The 19,511-nt window shown below is 36.0% G+C and overlaps 1 protein-coding gene across 2 annotated transcripts in view; it reads left to right on the forward strand.

The window, feature by feature from the left end:
* The window catches only part of AMMECR1 (AMMECR nuclear protein 1), a 109,978-nt gene that overhangs the window by 73,560 nt on the left and 16,907 nt on the right, over nt 1-19,511 (forward strand). For both annotated transcript variants that reach the window (XM_042807302.1, XM_032996160.2), the window contains exon 4: nt 16,688-16,802. In XM_042807302.1, the coding sequence (XP_042663236.1) occupies nt 16,688-16,802 (115 nt within the window). The remainder of the gene's footprint in view (nt 1-16,687; nt 16,803-19,511) is intronic.

The raw sequence follows: 19,511 nt of genomic DNA on the forward strand, positions 1-19,511 counted from the left end.
CTTGTCCTTCACTTCCCAAGACACTGAAAATTGAGGTGCAGCAGTGGTACATTAAATATTTTGCCCAGTAGAAGTAAACTTAAAGGCTTTGTTTGGATCGAGGAGCTAATTTTTGGTGAAGTCTACTGATTTTAATACAAGTTACCGGGGATTAAGGGAGGTCAAATGAAAAAGAATTGTCTCTTATGCTTATAAGCTGTAAACTCTGCAGCTTTGTGTGGGAGGCACTGTGGGAAAGGAGTTTCAATTAAAGTTTTCAGTCCGTCAGCACCTCCTCCATTTAGGTGTTTTCTGATGCTTCCTTTTAAGACTGTATAAAGAAGAAATAGCACGAACTGGGTGTGGGGGACCAGGCTCCAAAAGCCCTCGTTATCTCTGTTCACTTTAACACAAAGATGTTAAAGCTTTTGAAATTGAATTTACCATTTTCCATATACCAGAATAATGAGAATGAAAATGCTCTTGTAGCAGAATTTAAATAATACCAACAGATATCCGTTTCTAAAAATCATTCCTGTTGACACCAGGAGGAGAGAAGTTGTGTCCTTTACAGAGCTGTACTGTTGAGATGGTAGAAAAGCTCTTGGAAGAAGAAGTAAAGTATCCACCTCTGGTGAGACATAAGCAGCCATATAAAATGATGAAGAATGTCTGAAGATATCTAAGCCTAAAACACTTCAGATTTTGAGGTAGTCCAAAAGTGTCATACGCCCCACCACTCTGTACTATTTCAACTCGTATAGTGTATGTATTTGTAAGCAGGTGATCTTGGGGGTTGAGTGAAAGTTGACCTGTCTTGAATTTAATAATTTACGAATGACTGAAGTTTTGTTACTAATTTCATGCATTGTTATTTTTAGGTAAATATATATTCCCTCCTACAGTTACGTTTTTTCTAACATGATTTTAAAATATAAGATTAGGGACAAAACCACTCCAGGTTTGTCTCTTCCCTTTGAATTGTTGATGCACTTTTCAAATGCTGCCATTTTCAACTGTACTCTGTAATTACAAAGTGTATGGAGTGATATATACACTCCATACAACTGTATATTGATGATAGCCTTTATTTTTGAAACAGGAATTGAATGTCCTTTGATTTCTTAGCTATGTAAATGACAGTGTATTGATACAGTTTACAAAGCATCTAATGGTGTGAAAGTAGGTAAATAAACAGTTCCTTATAAATATTTGATGGAGATACAAAAAATATTTCTAACCTCAAAATTTATACTTTTATGTGAATTTTCAAAATTTTTAATTAAAACTCTTCTAAATATAGTTGTAGTTAACACATGGAGAATAGCTTTTTGACTGTAGTTTAGAATAGCTTTTTTTTTGCCCATCAATACCAATTTCAGTAGGACTGATAAAACTCAATTCTTAAAGCAAGGATATTGGGGGTGGGGAATGCTGACATGTGCCTGTGTTTTAAATATAATATGCAGGCTACAAAGTCTGTCAGCTCCCATGCTTAAATTTGGGTTTGCTCTTCCAATGCAATAGTATAATCTTTTTTTTTTAGTGCAGATTACTTATAGTAAAGGGTCAGTAGTCAGGCAAGCGGTCTCTCAGGCTGGAGAAATAGAGTTTATAAGTAATTCCCACAAGAACTTGGGGAACTTGTACAGATGTTAAAGAGTGTTCCAATGAGCCTGAGCACAGCTCTTGGGAACTTCCCCATCTGCCATAAGCTGCAACCCCAGCTTCACTGAAAAGGGCCTTTGTGGAAATGGCAATTACTAACAGTTGTGTAAGTCAGTTTATGAAATAAGGTATACCAAGTGTTTGTCATCAAGGAAATGTGACTTTGAAGTGAATACTGTTAGGCTTTTTATTTTTACTGAATTTTTCAGCTGAATAAATTTTATTTAGTTTTGGTTTGATTTGACAGGGGAGAATAAAAGCTCATGTTTTTTTGAACAGTACAACTTTTTGATACTTATAGTTCAATTTTAATGACATATACTTCTATAATATCACAACTGAAATAGATCCCAAGCTACCTGTGGCATGCAATTAATTGTCCACTTTAGCTACCGGCCTAATTGCCAGTAACATTTTCAGTGTTTTATTCATAAACAAAAGCCAGACCAGAGATATGGTCACACTGGTACATTCAAACAACATTTCTCAGTTTAAAAGACTATTAATTTTTTCTCTATGAGAAAAGTTGCTAAAGCAAGTGATTTAGGATACAAATATATTTAGTATGTAATAAAAGTTTTAAGTAATTCTTTTTCTTCAAATATTGGCTTATATTCCATTCAACTGAAGTGTCAGTGTAGATCCAGAAATGTTTAAAGCCAAGATATAATCTGATTGAACTGTATGAAGGTTGAAAAAGATTTGAATGTCTGCATTTAAAAAAAAGTTCTGTGTGCGTACATATCTTTTAACAGCTTTGGTTCTTACGAAAGACAATTAAAAGAGCTGCCTCAGTTATTTCTAGGCCAGTTACTTCCAGATGCTATTGTTAAAGCCTCACATATAGCATGTTGGTTTTGCCATGAAGAAAAAGTCCTTGGTATAAATATGAACACAAAGAAGGAAAAGGGGAAATGTAATTTTAAAATAACTGAAAGGTCATTGCAACCTCAGTCCTCCAACAGGGCATTGCTGCTTTTCACCAGAAATATTTTTATATGTTCTGTCAAGAAATTGATGCTGGTTTTGTTTCTGTTCCCAGAAGCTTCTACACAATTTGCAAGCTGGTTAGATGGCCCTTTCTCATCTGTGCTGAGGATGCATTCTGCAGTTTGCTCACTTAGCTACAGAGAGGCTTTTTTTCCTTTGACCTAGACTGCTAATCCCTCATTGCAAAGAGCAGCAGCTGTGCTTTGTCTGTGGAGGTTTCTGCACTGCATGCAGCCTCATTCGTTAGAGCAACACCCTCTTTGTGTGTTCTGTTTTTTCAGCTACTGAAAAGGGTGACTTTCTGTTCTCTTGCATAGAATACCCTCTTCAGGTTTGTGGAAGTCTACAACACATGAAATAATTTTTTTTGCCCACCCAAAAAATGTAGGTTTCCAAGAGCTGTTACATACAATTTCACAAAACTATGTGTTTGACTAAACTGTTCCTGACATTCAGGAGGTAAAACACTTCTGAGTTGCTTTTGAGAAAGGTGATGAACCTATTTCCGTTTTAATATTAAACACTTTAGATAGATGTGTTGAATTGTAGCTCTAATGGATATAATGACAAATAAATCAGTTTTTTCTGTGTCCACACTGTATCCTCATTTAACACTGAATAATCAGGCTTCGGTTGCTCTTGATCTAATTCCCTCAGTTAAACTTGTAGCAATGTAAGAAGTTAGTGGTAGTTGAAAGCTAACACAAGAACAGAACAGATAGTCATTTGTTTCAGCTTTACTGTAGTGAATGGCGAAACTGCTACCTTCAAAGGGAGAAGAATTTGACCTGCAGTTTCTCTGAGAAGAAATGATGTAAAATATTTAATTAGTAAGCACAAATTTTGCATTTCAGTTGATCTCATAGTCAAACATCCGTGTTTATACTTTCACATTTTGTAATATCCGGTTTCTGTAGCTGAATAGAATTTTCAAATACATGTAATGCTGTTGAGTTAAATTCATTCCTTGGATACTTAGAGTTTTTGAGGCTATGGACAGATCTGGCCTAACCTGAACCTTTTGCCTCTTCTTCATGTCAGAACTTCCTTTTTATTCCACTTAAGCTGTTTTTATTTGCTATTCAAAACCCGTTTTAGAGTGGAAAACATATACAGAGTGACAGCTGGCAGACTTGGAACTGACTGTACTGTTAGGTGAGCTTGCAAAGGTTTTGTTGCTTGGGCATCTTGACCTCAGATATAGTGATTTGTGAATGCTCCATCCAGTCACTTCTGTAAGATGAGTAAGTTGCAGGTGGCGTTGAATGTTCCACCCGAAGTAGACAGAATTGTGACAGAAAACTAGAAGGAATAAGGGGATAAAATGGTGACCTGCTGTCAGTGGTAGAGTTGCTAAGAGGAGAATAAGAAGGTGGCTTACAGACAGCTTATTTGTGTGTGGAAGAAGATCAAGGGAAGGAAATGCAGGAAGCAAAGCTTCCAACAGTATAGTATGTGTTTATATATCTAAAATGTACTCTGTTTTTTAATTGGTATTGAACAATCATAGCTTAATCTGGTAATGAGATTTGTGTCTGAAGTAAAAACCTACACAGGCACAAAAATAACAGAAAAAAAAGTTGAGAAGCCTTGTTTGTTGCCTTAAATAAGGAATTAAGTTTTGTCTGGATGCAGCAATTTTCATATCTGCATTCTAGGATGGCTTCATGATAGCAAGAATAAGTGTCTAGAAACCAAAAGAGGTCTTGTTACATATAACATGCCACAAGAGATTCATTTTGTGCCCATCTTTTTTACTATATTTTAAAAAACACTGAGAATTAGTAAGATGCCATGAGCTCATATACGAACCTTTACACTGACAGCACGCAGATTTGCATCTCTTTGCAGATGTATACAGTACGTGTAAGAGATTGCACTTAGATAAAAAGCAGCTGGTTTAAACATAATCCAAGTTGAGTTGTGATATTGATGAAATACATATCTTGGGAAACAAGCCAGGATACTATTCAGTGCCCAGGATACTATTCAGTTAGGAGTGGTCATATTCCAGTCTATAAGACAGCATGGACCTTTGTTATTCTCAATTTACACACTTGTTCAAGAATTTCAAGACTGGATTCTGTCCCTTTTCATTTAATTTATCAGACTGGATTCAGCAATACCTTCATATTTCAGAATATTTCATTGTCAGTATTCTTCTATGAAACATTTAATGCAACACCTCAAGTAAGTGAATACGATCTTTTTTCTTCTCAATTCAGTTTCTGCATATTCCACCATGCCTTTGCTTTCCTTATTCTTAACCAGGTTATATGTAATTAATTTGTCCATCGTTGTGATTTCAGAGTCCAGATCATAAAGCATAGTTTCTGTATTTGTGACAAACAGTATCAAATCTGAGCTTAGTTGTAAAATTCCATCCCCAGCGTTTACTGTCTCAGTTGTTTTTAAAGGTGAATCATATTGACAACTAAGAAAAATTCAACTACGTCATATATTTAGATAAAAATACAGTATTTCTGGTGACAAATACTGAGAAAATTAAGTACTCTCTTGTTCCAGACTTTCAATGGTATAATGAAAATAAACCCTTTTTACAAGCTGCAGGAAATTGAACATATAAATTATATTCATCTATTTATATATCATTGCACTGCTGAGACATTTAGGAACATATTTTTCCATATGTGTTTAAGATGAGGCTTTTTAAAGTTCATAAAGAATTAAAAATATTTCACGTTCACTTGTTCTTTTTTAAAATGATGGCTTGAATGCATCTTTAGAGGGGAGTAATATTTTGTGAATTGATTAAATGAAGGTTGAATTCAGCAATGAAGTGGCCTTAAAGATTTTTGTCTTGACTTCAGTATCTGGTTTGGGGTAAAATGATGATCTTGAGTCAATATGGAGAGATTCGTTAGAGACGTAAAGAATTGTAGAGACTTCTTTTTATGCTCCTTGGGATTTGAGTGGTTAGAGTTGCTCAGGCTGTACACTTCTAAGTGTAATTGAGCAGTTCATTTTTGTTAATTACCTAAACTTTGCCATCTGCTGGAGAGCCTTTTAGTGACATTTTAATTTAGTCCAGTTGGAGCTCAATTAGTTTTCTAACTAGTCTGTTATGTGTTCATGAAACAAAAACCTACACGCCAAACCCTGGTCACTTTTGATATTCAATTTTTAAATAAGCATCTGGAATGACTGTGGCAAGTTTACTATCTTATGTTGTGAGATTGTTTTAAGTGCTGTGGATTTGCTTTTTCTGTATCAAACCAGGAGATTTCCATGGCAATTGACACCTTTCAGCTTCCTGAATGTTTGCATGAGGATGACACAAAAATTGTCACGCCTTTTTTGAATTCCATTGTCCTCGTTTATCCCAGCGTGATGATAGATGCCGGGAGGAGCGAGGGATAATACGGGAAAAGGCGGAAGAGAAGCTGCCACCTACAAAGAAACTACTGCATACAGCTGCTTTACCTTATGTTCCCTTGTAATCAGAAAATATCATTCAAGGTCCATGCTGGGCAATTCAGAGTACAAACAACTGTTTTGAATGGATATTCCAAACCGGCTTTTTTCAGTTCTAGAAGTATGGAATGTATGGAATACAGCAGTTACAGCTTTTCTGTTACACCTGGGCAAATGTGCAGTAATTGCATGCTTTGTGTTGTAATTTGCTATAAGGTGTACCTCTCACTGACCAGTTACGTGACGACTTTGGATTTAGCACACCTTTGTGCAGGCATACCTGTGAACTGTTACTGAAGCTCTGCTACATCTTAAAGTTAAGTTAATTTAAGATGTGTAATTTTTTTTTTTTTTTCAGAGTAGTAGGGCATACTGTACAGTAATGCAAAATGATCCCCCCATGCCCTGCAGGATTAAAACAGTACATTTTTAAAAAGTACTCTTCCTTCACATTAAAGGAGAAAAGTCCTTTAGAACCAGAAGAGTGATACAGCATAAGGTTTCTGGTTTTAGGAAACAGTAAGGAAGTTGGAGCCGTAGAAACTTGACTCATTACTGTAATCAGGACACTACATTATTACTTTGTGATTTTTTTTTATTTTTTTTTTTAGTTCTAACTGCATTATATTTTCTGATGGGAGCAGACTGCAGGAGCTGTGACTTTTGTGATCATATTATTCCACTTGCCGTAACAGCATGTATACAAAATTCACCTGAACTTTAGGGACCTCTCCATACAAGCCTTCATTGTTTCCTTGACATGCTATAGTGGTAAGAAAGATAAATTAATTTCAGGCGTTATGTCCACACAGTGTAACATTATTGTGGCATAATGATGAGCTGGGTTTATTTGGAAGAATCCAGAGTGCAATGGAATATTTCTCTGGGTAATTGTCAGAGCAGTAGAAAAAAACCTCTTTATTTTTTTCTGCTAAAAATCTCTGTTTAAATTTATGGAAGCTTTAGGTGTTACAGCTTCCATGGTGATGAGCTTTCTTTTCTTACGAGAAATTTTGTAATGGTGAGTAAGTGAGGAGATGAAAATGATCTCTCTGGTACGTACAGAAGACTGGCAGACCCAGTAGTGGTTAAACCTCCAGGAGCTTCAGACAGCGGTCATCGTGCAGGTGCCCGTCAGCTCCATCAGCTCCACATCTTACCAGGTTCGCACCTCGACTGCGGATTCTCCGAGCAGCCTCCCAGACCATGTTACTCATTCTGTATGTGCTGTGGTGTTGATCTGTGCGTGTACAGTGAGTCAAGATAGCCAGAGTGAGAAATCAAGGTTAAAATAAGGATTTGTCTGGAAATTTTAAGTACCCCTAGAAATATTCTGTAAATAACACTTCTGTTGATTTAAACAGGTCGTGAACTTGTTTGGGGAAAAGCAACAAGGTCCCAGAACCCTACCCAGCAATACCAGTATGGTTTACTTCTTAATTGTGTATATGGGTGGCACAGTACATGCGCACACACGCACAAAAATACTGTTAAGAAAATAACTGAAGCCATTAAATAATTTTCCACTTGTAACTGCAGTCAGTATCAAACTCAGTATGTATTAAAGAATTTTTTAAAGATTTCCATAACGCTTTGCCTACATGCTGTGATGCCTTAGTGACTATTGTATTGCCTGCTATCTAATGGAACTGCCGCTGCACAAATGCAGAACCAGTGAGATCACACAGCACAAGGAATGGGTGGTGAAAAATGCTCAACTCCATGTACGACTGAAATAAGCAATGGTGGGGAAACAGTTGAATGCAGTATATCCTAGTTGTCTCCATTCAGGTTTCAGGAGCACTCCAAACAAAATACTGGAATTTCTCTTTTTTCCCCTCATGTGTTTGACTAATATTTAAGTTAATATTTTTGCATCTTTCAAGAATTTCCAGTTCAGTGATGAAGTGTTGACAAAAATCTCTAATTTACAGCCATAAATACATACTGGTTTTAATACAGCTTTTGTTAACTTTACCTGTGTTACAGTATCTTTTTTTTCAGCATTCTCCTTGAAAGTAGTCCCACTAAGTGGGGATTGGTAAGGTTTTGCTGGGTTCTGTCATCACCAGCAACAGCCACTTCTGGTTTGTTCCAGACCGTGACCCAGTGGACGTGGCTTGCATAGCACTAACATTAACATACACCACAGCTGGGCATCTCTGTCATGCGATACAGAAATGATGGTGTCCCGTGTGGGAAGGTGGGAATTACCCGTGCCTTGTGCTGCAGGAAGCTGCAGCATTGATTCAGAACCTTGACATCTGAATTTAAAAAAAGCTTTGGAACGTAGCGAATAATGGTTTCTCTGTCTGGTAGATGGTTCTTCTTTCACCCAGAGGTTCTTTTCTTCCTTGCTACTCACCAATTTGAAACTGGTAATGAAAATTTAGTATATTGGTTTGTCCTTCAGAATATTGCAAACAAACCTAAGTGTTCTCTTAGGAAAATGTTTGAAGTAGAACACTGTAAACTTTTTGTTATATCTTTCCATTTCTGGGTCTACTCTTAATAGATATAATGTATTTTTTTATTCTGTATGTTATAGTAATGTATTCTATAGCATTGTTATTCCATCTGCAAGAAGTCTGACAACATTTAATCCTGCGTAGTTGTTAAAATAAAAATACTGAATGATTCTTGGTAAATTCAAACCATCCAGATGTGTTTGCTGGCTTAGTGTATTATGTCCTGTAACTGTAGCTTTGCCGATATTAACCAATTAACAGTTTCCACACTGCTAAGAATTTCCACACTTACTAGAGAGTTAAGGCATTTGGGAGGACATATAGATAGTTTATTTTAGCCAATGAATGGAGGTTGCCTTTTCTGATGAGCCTTTCTAAATAGTTTATGTACATGCTCTGAGTTGTCTTTTAGAGGAATGGTATTCTTTTCAAAGCTAAAATAACTGTCTAAAGTAGAGTATCAGAATATTCCTTCTTCCTGTTAAACTACATGTCTGAATCCAGACAGAGACTAGGAGACACACATTCTGGCATATTTCTGTTTTGTGGAGTTAAAAAAAAATTTGATTGAAGAGCCAAGATGTCAGGTCAGTATTTTATTTCTTGCACCTGAAACACTGTTGCCATTACCTGCTGCACTGGGCTAATAAAACAGGCTAAGAACTTCAGAGAAGTATTTCTGTGCCAAATGTCAACAACTGTATTTCTTTTTTTACCCTGTGACTGCCACTTAGCAACATAATGTGCAGGAAGTATAAATGTTGTTCTTTCCCTTTCTGTCTCCCAAATGTAAGGGAGGGTTCAGGAAAAACACGTCATTCACAGTTGTTTTGTTTCCTGGAAATTTTTCCAGTCTGACCAAAAAAAAAAAAACCCACCCAAAAAAGACAATATAAATAAACTCTTTTTCCTTACATTCATGTGATTTGATGATGCGTGTAAAACACTGCTTGAAATCTGCATTTAAGTTGGCAAAACTCTGCTGGTCATAAATAAAAGTTGTTAGAAGGCTGTCATGTGGGTTGTGTTAGGCTGTCTGATCTCTTATGGTGAAAGCTAGGAGAATTTTATTCATAATAATTTCACTTTCTGAAGAACACCACACTCTGCCCTGTTTTTCTGGCTTAAAAATTAATTGCAGATCGTGACTTGGAAGTTCCTAGTTTTTTCTGGTCTCTGCCAAACTGAGTTATGATAGCTGATTTTCATTAGGAAAGTGCTGGTGATCTGCCTAAGTGTTCCTTAATTTCTTCCTATTGAAGTTATTGAATGAAAAAGTAAAAATCTTAACTAACTTTGCTGATCAGTAGCCCAACAATGGAAAAAAACCAAGAAATACTGACATTTTTTTCTGAAACCCTGGCACCAAGTATCTCTTGTTGTGTCATCTCTTCACTGTTACCTAAAAGCCAGTGAGTTTGCTACTCATTAATTTCAGGGTATCTTGAATTAATTGAAGAACAATATCGAGGCCCTTTGGGCTCAGTTTATTGACAGAGGGCCATTTCTTTGTTAAATGCATTTTCGAAGGCAATTCTGCTAAGCACATTTTGCTTAGTGAAATAATCAAGAATCTCAGGGTTATCCTTATTGAGATAAATGAGAAGGGGTTTTCAGAGCAGATAGAATTCAAGTCCTTTGGCTACCATCTAAAAGTACTGCCAATGTACTGTGTATCAGAAGAGGGTAATAGTTTGTAAAATTATATCTTTAGCCTATTTTTCATAAGTCTACTTATGATAATTGGAGAATTGTTTAGATGCAAAAAAAAATATGGGTTGGTTTAGCTGTGTTTAATATCAGAAACTGGTTAAGAGAAAACTGGCTATAGCAAAGTGAACTGAAAAAGTAATGGGAAATTTATTTTTTAAATTGGATTTATTTGATTAAATTTATCAGTTCTATTTTGATTAGTCCTCTGGGAGCTGTGCTTCTGTATGGTAGGCTGAGCAGATTGTGAAAGAGAGGCTGTCATAAAAAGTAGATTTTTAGGAGTTGGGGATCTTGGATTCTATTCCTGATTCTGTCACTGACTCACTGTGCAAGCCTCCTAAATTGCATGAGTCACTTAATGTCTCTGCCTCATTTACACTTCCTATAAATGTGAGTATTGCTTATATCATGCTCAGTGTTTGACAGTTTCCTTTTCATCTCCTTTCCCTGTGTCATGTTTAAGCCCCCAAAGTAATTTCCAGTAACATACAAAATTTCATCCAATTTTGCCCAAACTCTTTATCCAGTTTGGGTCTATAGATGTGACTGTCCCTAGAAAAGAGGTTTAGTGAGAAATTTCATGGTTAATAGTTGTCATTAAATAACAAACAATAACATATTAAGAATTTATTTAATACATTGTCATCTATACCTAAATCCTTCTTTACTATTTTTGATGCTTATATGCTATCAAACTTTTTTAAAGGATCCTTTAAATTCAATCACAGAGATTTTCAGGCACTTCTAAACTAATCAATGTAGTTCTGTTACTATTTCTTATTTCCCCAATTTCTGTCCTAATGTTTGTTACCCATCTGCCACATCACATTTAAGAGCCATGGGTTCTTAAAGACTGAATCTGACTTCTTTTAAAAAAACAGTTTTATCGCCTACAGAAATTACAGATGGACAACACAATGATGTGTTGCATTTTGGTTCACCTGCTCATATACTGTTATTTCAGGTGATTCCAAGAGCTTCTCTGGTGTTTTGGTTTTTTTTTACAAGACCAAGATGGAATATAAACCTTAATTTTATTTTTTTTCTGAGCTTCATGCTGTTTGACATGGTGACTTGAAATACTTTGAACAATTTCCTTTCCTTTAAATATTTTCACTGTCTTTGAAGCGTTTGCAAGTTTTTCTATATCCCAAATACAGGGAGGTGTGGTACATGGAAAATGGAATTGCTGAAAAACATTTCTGGAGAGTTTATGGACAAATAAACTTCATTTGAGGAGAAGCTGAGATTTGTATAGCATGGCTCAGCTGAAGAAAAACTGATAGTTGAGTAACACATTGTTTTGTTTTTTTCTTCACTGGCAATTACTTGATCTTAGTAGGACACCCAAGACTGCATAAATATTTAATTAGAAAGGCTCTGTGTGTGTGTGCATGCATTTTGTGTCTAAAAATAGTTTTCTTTGAACAGGATTCAATTTTGACTTTGCCTGCTCCACTTCTAACGTGGAACAGAACTCCATGTGGAAAAACTAATGTCCTTTTATTGGCCAGCTAGAATTCCCCTTGCTTGGCACTGCTTCTTTACAACTCTTCATACCATGCACTTCCATTTAGTCAGCAGCAATACATGTAAATTAGTTCTGGGCATTGAGGAATAAAGAACAGATGGTTTAGAAAATGCTTTTAAAATTAGTATTTTTTTCTTTAGAAGTAGTTTTGAACCCTGCCTAATTTTTCCAACTTACTTTACTAATTATTTCCACTTACCCTTCCTTAATTCTAAGTGTAACAGAAAAAATGTGGAGTTGATATTTTTTAAACCTAGTATCTACTGTGACAAATTCTGTTCCATAAGAATCCGTTTGTGTTTCTAACAGAAGAATTAACAGAAGAATATTACATTGAATGAGAATGTAAAATCACATTCCAGTACTACAAAAATAATGCTTCTATCAAATGAACAGAACAAAGTCTGCTAATCAGGAATGCTGACACACAATGAGACAGTGACTTCATTCTGAACAGCTCAGACCAGTAACAAGCTTTTGAGGAAAACAAGCATACGTTATCTTGTCTGTATTTTAGGGTGGCTTTGAATCAGTCACCAAGAGGCATACTAACATCACAAGTGAGGCAGAAGACTGAATTTACATGCACAGATCTTTGCAGAGTGTATGAAGTATATGTTGAGTGCCAAACGCTTGCCTCTAGAAACTGGTATTCTTTCTTCTTAGAACAGGGACAACAAAAGTAAAAGCTCATGCAAGCTTTTTTATGCTTGGTAAGTGTTGACATCTGCTGACATTTGAAGGTGATGCCAGTCCATTAACCATTGAGAACTTCAGTTTTGTACAATGTAGAGAGCTGCCCGTGAGGAACTCTACTGGGTACCATCCGCTGCTTGTGCTGACATCAGAACAGCCAGTAGATGGTGATTTATTCACTACCCACAGAGATAAAGTTTAGGCTTAAGGATAATGGCTGAATTCTGAGGGGAAGCATCTCTAATGACATATGTTTCCTGCTAAGCAAGCATTAAAAAAATGCAAAAATGAAACCAGTTCATCTGTGAAGAGATGATGCAAAGCTGGGCTGCTCTTGGGTTTTCAAAAGGTATCTGGAATTTACTTTAGAGGATCAGCCATGGGAGTAATAAAAGAATGATTGAGAAGATGGCTGATACTCTTAACTGTAATATATAGCACTTCAAAGGTAAACGTTTCCTACTTCTAAATTAGTATTTGGTACACCTAAATCAAACTCATTAGGGAAGGGTTATTAAGTTTTAAGCCAATTCTTCTAAAAATGGCACCTGATATAATTGCCAGACTATTTTAGTTCCATAAATTTTGCATTAGCAGACAGAATATTTCATGTGTAGCTAACCAGTACAAGTAAATGCTTTCTTATTGGCATCTCCCTTCAGTATGTTTTCTTCTAATTGCTGATTGTCTACACAAATTTTTCCAGGTAAATTTTGGTTTTACTTATGTAACAACAGAGACAAAGTTGTTTCGAAAGATGACAGCATACTGTAATATGGGATCTGGAGACAGGGAAAGGATGAATAGAATAACAGCAATATTCTGTATTGACCAGTCCCAGTGGTGCCAGGGACTGTTACTCAGATGTCTCTGATCTTGTTCTGCCAGACATCTCGCTTATCAGCAGCAGCATGAGTGCTAGTACAGGATATGTGTACAGAGGTGTATAGTCATGGGGGTGTTGAGCAATTTTTCAGCAGGCTGTAGAGTTAAAATAGCACCTGGCAATTCTGAAGGAACTAGGTATAGTTGAAATGGCACTACCATTTGATAGTATTTTAGTTACCATGAGGTAGTTATGTGAAAGCAAGGTATTTGTACCAGTGTCGTATTATTGAATAATAGAATTAGTCAGCTAAGCTTGTTAGCGAGTATGCAATGTTTACTGCGCTGCTCTGCTTTCACTAAAACTGAGCTACTTTGTTTGCTGTATATGCCTGAGGCTTTTGTGCCTTTGTGTGCCTTTCTGCTCCCACTGTGTTCACCTGAAGGTTTCACATCTCAGCTTTTTATCAATATTCAAATTTGGCATGATTCACCCATCTTGTTTCAAATCATTATCTCAGTGTTTGAGCAGGCTAGCTGAGATGTGGCTTACACATGCATTGTATGATGTTTGTTTCTGTACAACTTAAAAGTATGTTAAATTAAGGGTGGTTTCTCATCTAATAATGCCAGTGCAGCAGATCTTCAGTGAGTGGGAATTTGCCTGAGACTTTTACTGCCAACATTATTGGTACCAGGCTTGCACCCATAGTAGACAACCTTTGCTTCAAAAATTTGGCAGCTTTAGGAAGGGCAATTGAAAATTAGATAAACCCCTAGTATCAAGTTGTGCAAAAAAAAAGTTTTTTGAAGGTTGTAAGTTCTTACAGTATGGGAAATGTTTTGCATAAGACTGTTGCTTAAATTACGAAAAACAGGTTTAAACAAGTATTGACAATATCCATGCATACAGTTGTTTCCTAAGATAACGGAATTTGTTGGGTTTTTTTTGTTTAATGAAAACAAACTTGTGTCTCTGGGTGCTTTTCAGTAGTATATTCAAACAGTTTGGTTATATGATAGAGGTACAGTGTTACCTCAGGGAAATGAGAAATTTGCATATAAGCAAACTTGTAGTAGCAATGGATTTTAAAAGGATTGGAGTTTCTGTACATAATTTTTAGTTTTTAGTAAAAGGTGGGGTAAAATATTAAAAGCATGTATGCTTGCACTTAATAAATAAACTCATGAAGATCTCTTAAGTGCAGAGATAACATTTCTGGCTCAAATTAGCTAAGGTACAAACATCTGGATTTCTGGAGAGTATTCCAGGAAAGTACCCCTGGATATTTACCGTCTTCTTACATTCATTCATTTTGGTAACTGCTGTTTGTTATTACTTAATACTACGTTAGATGGACTTCTGGTTTGAGCTGTCCCTGTGTTCAGAGTATCCTCTCTTTACATATATAATTTTTTTACCTTACATGGAGGGATGTGAAGGCTGAATTAGCTGTTCATATTTTCATATGTTGCTATTATGCTGTGGCTATACGTGTTGTTCTCTGATACTGTTCCAAAATGCGAGGCAGGGGTGGATGATAACTTTGCCTGGTTCCCAGAAGTTACAAAGCTAGCTTTGCAGATCCCATCAACAAAATCTTGGAGGATACCATCTTTCGATACATCTTCAGTAAAAGTTACTAGTTAAATATCAAAGGCATTAAATCTCATTAGTGTTCCCAGTTCTTCACAGGTCTGTGTAGGCCTGCCTATACTACATAAATGACAAAAGATTCACCTTGGCTAGTTACTTACTGTCCCAACTCTATCTCTCATATCTATGGCAACTTAACCTGAGGTTGCCTAGAATTACTCCTAAATAATGTGTAGCGCAGGCCTGCTAACTGTTACTTAATCATATGATGAATTTGTCTTCATAATGAAAATCTATATATCTCACCTATTTTGTAATGTAAAAATACCAAAGCTTGGAGAAGGGCTTCTAGTCTAAATTCCAATACTGTGTAATTACTTTGTAATTGTCACATATCTGGGAAAAAACCTGCATTCCTCCTGCCCCACAAAAATACAGGTTCTATTTTAACTCTGCAGTGTATGGTATTAATTCATGATGGGAAACTATTTCTGGTTACACGTATGATGATTTCCTTTAGCTAAAGTTTACATTTTTATTGCTTATGCATCCTTATTTGGTCTGCTTTATTAAAGTTATACTACACTATAAAATGATGGTACCTGATGCAGAGACTTCAGCCATATTCTAAACACCATGGCCATGGCTGTAATTATATCGGTTAATGGCAACCACTGGCTGTATGCCAAATAAAATGAGTAAGAATGATCTAATTTTCAGATGAACCGGTGAGACACATAAAGAACTTGGTAGTACTTTAGGTCTTTTAAATTCTCTTTACTCATCAAAAAGCTCAGTTAGCCCATCAGTGTTTTTGTTGGAGATGAGCATGTTTGTATTCGTGCGTCATATTTCAAATATTAAGAGAATAAAAAATTGAGGTACTATACTCCCTTTAGCATTCCCTTTTCCAATTTAACTGGTTCTTAACCAAACTTATGCAAGTAGGTTTTTACAGAATGTTCTTACTCATGGTACTAGTTGCTGTCTGTTAACTGCTTTGTTTTTCAGAGTGTGCTGGAATGTGAACAGATAGCTCCTCTCTGTATGGAATTTTACCCCATTAGGTGTGTGCATGTCGGTAGAATGGTGCGTTAGCCTGAGGATTAGCTTGGCTGTTTGCAAGCTTCCCTGTTACTAATCATTGCTTCTGCTTTGCAGAATGTCTTCAAGTCCTGTAAGTTTACAGGTCTGTAAAGCGCTTGGATGTTTTTACCTTTTTTATATTCACCTTTGCCAGTAAGCATAAATATTACTCTTTTTTCGAGAATATTCTGCTTGTTTGGATTTTTTTTCACTGAATAATTAGTTCTACAGTTTGATTACTGTATTATGTGTTTGATTATTGCAGGCTGTAGAATTTCCCCCTCTACTTTGTTGTATAGTTTAATCCTCTTTGAGAGGGATTTACTGAATTGCAAGTAGAAGAGCTATTGCTTTTGTAACTTTTTTCAAAAACTTTCTGCTGCTTCATTAATGAGATTGTCACAGTAGCAAAATCAGCTCAGTAAGGAATGACGGTCAGAATACCACCTGACTGGCCAGCCAAGAACAGAAACAAATCTTTTGAGGAAAAACTTGGGAATGCTGGTCAGTGTGTTACACTGGCAACTGGATTATCAAACTGGTCACCATTTCATCAGGATTTTTTTTGTCCTTTATACTTTTCAGTTTGCTTCATTATATCCTTGAACTTAAAAAAACCCAAACCAACAAACAAACAAACAAAAAAAAAAAAAAACACAAACCAAAAAATCCTTTGAAATTCTGTTTTGTCTTCAACAGTGCCCTTAAAGATAGTCGTTTCCCCCCAATGACGAGGGATGAGCTGCCACGGCTTTTCTGCTCAGTGTCTCTACTCACTAACTTTGAAGATGTATGTGACTACATGGACTGGGAGGTAAGGATGTCAGATATCTTTTAAGAAAATGACTTTGATACCATGAACATTTTTAGCAGAAGTCACACCATTGAAATTATCTGCATTTATTTAGTGTAGCTGTCACTGTTTTGCACTCTATATGCATTATTTTGTGCATAGTTCAGAAGATCCTTTTTGATAGAACTGTCATCACCTTAAAAATCTGAGCCATGAAAATGGAATAAAGTATTCTTGCCTGCTAACCACAGAAACATGGTAGATCAGTCCATTGCTTGTGGAAAGAGGATGTTCTAATATGAAAGCTAATAGTCTGATGTATGCTTCTGAAAATAAGCACTGCAAAAAATTGCAATCCCAAAACAAGCTGCCTTATTTAGCTTGTAGGAGTGAGCCATTTATCTTTCCTGAAACTTTCTTTGCTTTCAGAATGGCCAGCATGCACAGACCCCACGAAGCCCTTATACTGAGGCCAAGTAAATCCTTGCACTTTTTTTTGTTTGGTTTTTTTTTTTTTTTTTTTTTGCTACTTACGAGTGGAGCTGAATTTATTTTAATTGTTAGGTTCTAGGAAATCTGCATGCATTCTCTTGGAACAGCAGCATAAAAGAGATTAAGAAGCAAATACTGCTTTTAGAATTATTTCTGAGAAGCTATACTGAAGGAATTGTTATTCTGTATTCTTCTGCTTTTTTCCAAATTATTTGGTATTAGATACCTGTAAAAAACAAGTTATTGGACTTAAGATGAACTTCTCATCTCAGTCAGTATGACTGTTGTGTTGCTCTCTGAGTCTATATGTGAGTAGACATAAAAAAAACCTCTGAAATTCTCATACATGATAGCAGACACATTATAATGCCAGAGATGCCTTACAACTTACAGTATTTCCCTTTAATAATGACTTGTCCCTACAAAATATTTAGGATTTCTTAACAGAAAAAGATGCTTTCTATTGTATTCACACGTAACAAATGTATATTGAATAGAAATTTCATTTGTTGTTAAAATGGTAAGAGGCCTTGGATAGAAATTTCATTTGTTGTTAAAATGGTAAGAGGCCATGCTGTATCAGAATGGTGGTATCCAGCAGTAGTCTCAGCATTATGAATTTTACAGTAGCTGAAAAATCTAATAAAAATGCGTTTCCTGTTCAACTTATAATGACAAGGGCTTCTTACCTTCTGATATATAATACTGAATCAGATGAATGTAAGCTTCCTTTGGGGTTTATCAACATTTTCACCATAATCAGAATTATTCATTTTTCGTGTAAAGTCAGACCAAAAATAAATCTTAGCTGACACTGTGTGTGCATTCTCAACAAGAAGCTCTTTTCAGAATAGTGGTTTATCTTGTCACTGAGCTGCTAAGAATACTTTAAACAATGTTTTCCAGTAATCAAAACTATAGTGACTGTTAACACTAAACCAAGCTAGAAGCCAAACTTAAAACTGGTAGACTTTTTCTGCTTTACTAGCTTGACTTCTGATAATAACCATTGTGATGTTGTCAATTTAATCTAATTTATTATAATTTATTAAAAATCAGACTATGAATACACTTAGAAAATGTCACTTGAAAAGTGTGAAGTGCATAACGAAATAGCATTTAGCTATTTCCGTGTGGTAGTCTATAAATATTATTAGATGCCTGTTTATTCTCTTAGTAATGAACTTCCAAGATGACCAAAATAATCATTCTTAAAGAGAAGCAGAAACCAAAGCCTGGGTTCAAAAACCCACTCTCCCTCGAAAGACCGATTTTAACTCTGTTCTTTGGGAGACTTCTGATTCATAACTTTAATACTTGTATGAAACAAATGAAGCTTTTACTTTGTAGGACCTTTCTGTATTGTATTGCAGAATCTTTGAGACATCAACAACAGTATAAACAAGCTTAATGCAGAACTGTAGTCTTGCTCAGTTCTGACTGATTTTATGGATTCTCACAATTCTTGTTGGAAAGCCCTGGCTTAGGAGGGGAGAGCGGAGGGGTCAAAAATATAATAGTCTTTGTGTTACCCATTTGCTTAGTTGCTCTCTCCTATTTCATTTAAAGTTTTTTTAATGATAGGGTTTTTAAACTGCTAGGAATTCTAAATGGTCACAAAGTAGGTTCCGTGATCTGGGGTTTTTTTCCTATAAGTTAAATGTGCTTCTCAGGTGATTGTATCGTACAGAGTTGTAGATGATCCACAGGCTTTCCATGCAAAAGGGATGGAGGGGTGTGTATAAATATGAGAAAGATAAAATTTGTAATTGTTAGTCCTGAAAAGAATGATTGACTGCTGTTTGTGCCCCTGCCAGTGAGATAGCTTATGTCATCCATGTTTCTTTCAAGGGAGCTGCAGTTGTGCTGTATTAATGGCAAAAAGGCATTTCAGGACGTCTAGATTATGATGTAAAGAGAGATTCTGCATCATCCATCTCATATAATGCTGATTTCCAGATCATCTTGAAAAACATCAGCCTGGTTAGGAGACCTTACTTCTGTAGGTATGCTACTGATGATCTTGTGACAGCCAGTTCAGCAATTTGCTGACAGAGGTCACAATATTTCAAAATTGCCAGTTCAGATAATTCGCACTACTCTGCTGGCTTAGACTCAAGAACATTTGAAGACGTGACTCAGGAGTGTCTCCTGTATCCTGAAGCAGAGTGATAGATCTTCTTTTCTCTGATTAATGAATTATTTTCCCAAACTGAATATATGAGTATTTCAGTTGTA

Source organism: Tyto alba, unplaced genomic scaffold (assembly GCF_018691265.1).
Source record: "Tyto alba isolate M040663 unplaced genomic scaffold, T.alba_DEE_v4.0 Super-Scaffold_5, whole genome shotgun sequence".
NCBI classification, from domain to species: domain Eukaryota; kingdom Metazoa; phylum Chordata; class Aves; order Strigiformes; family Tytonidae; genus Tyto; species Tyto alba.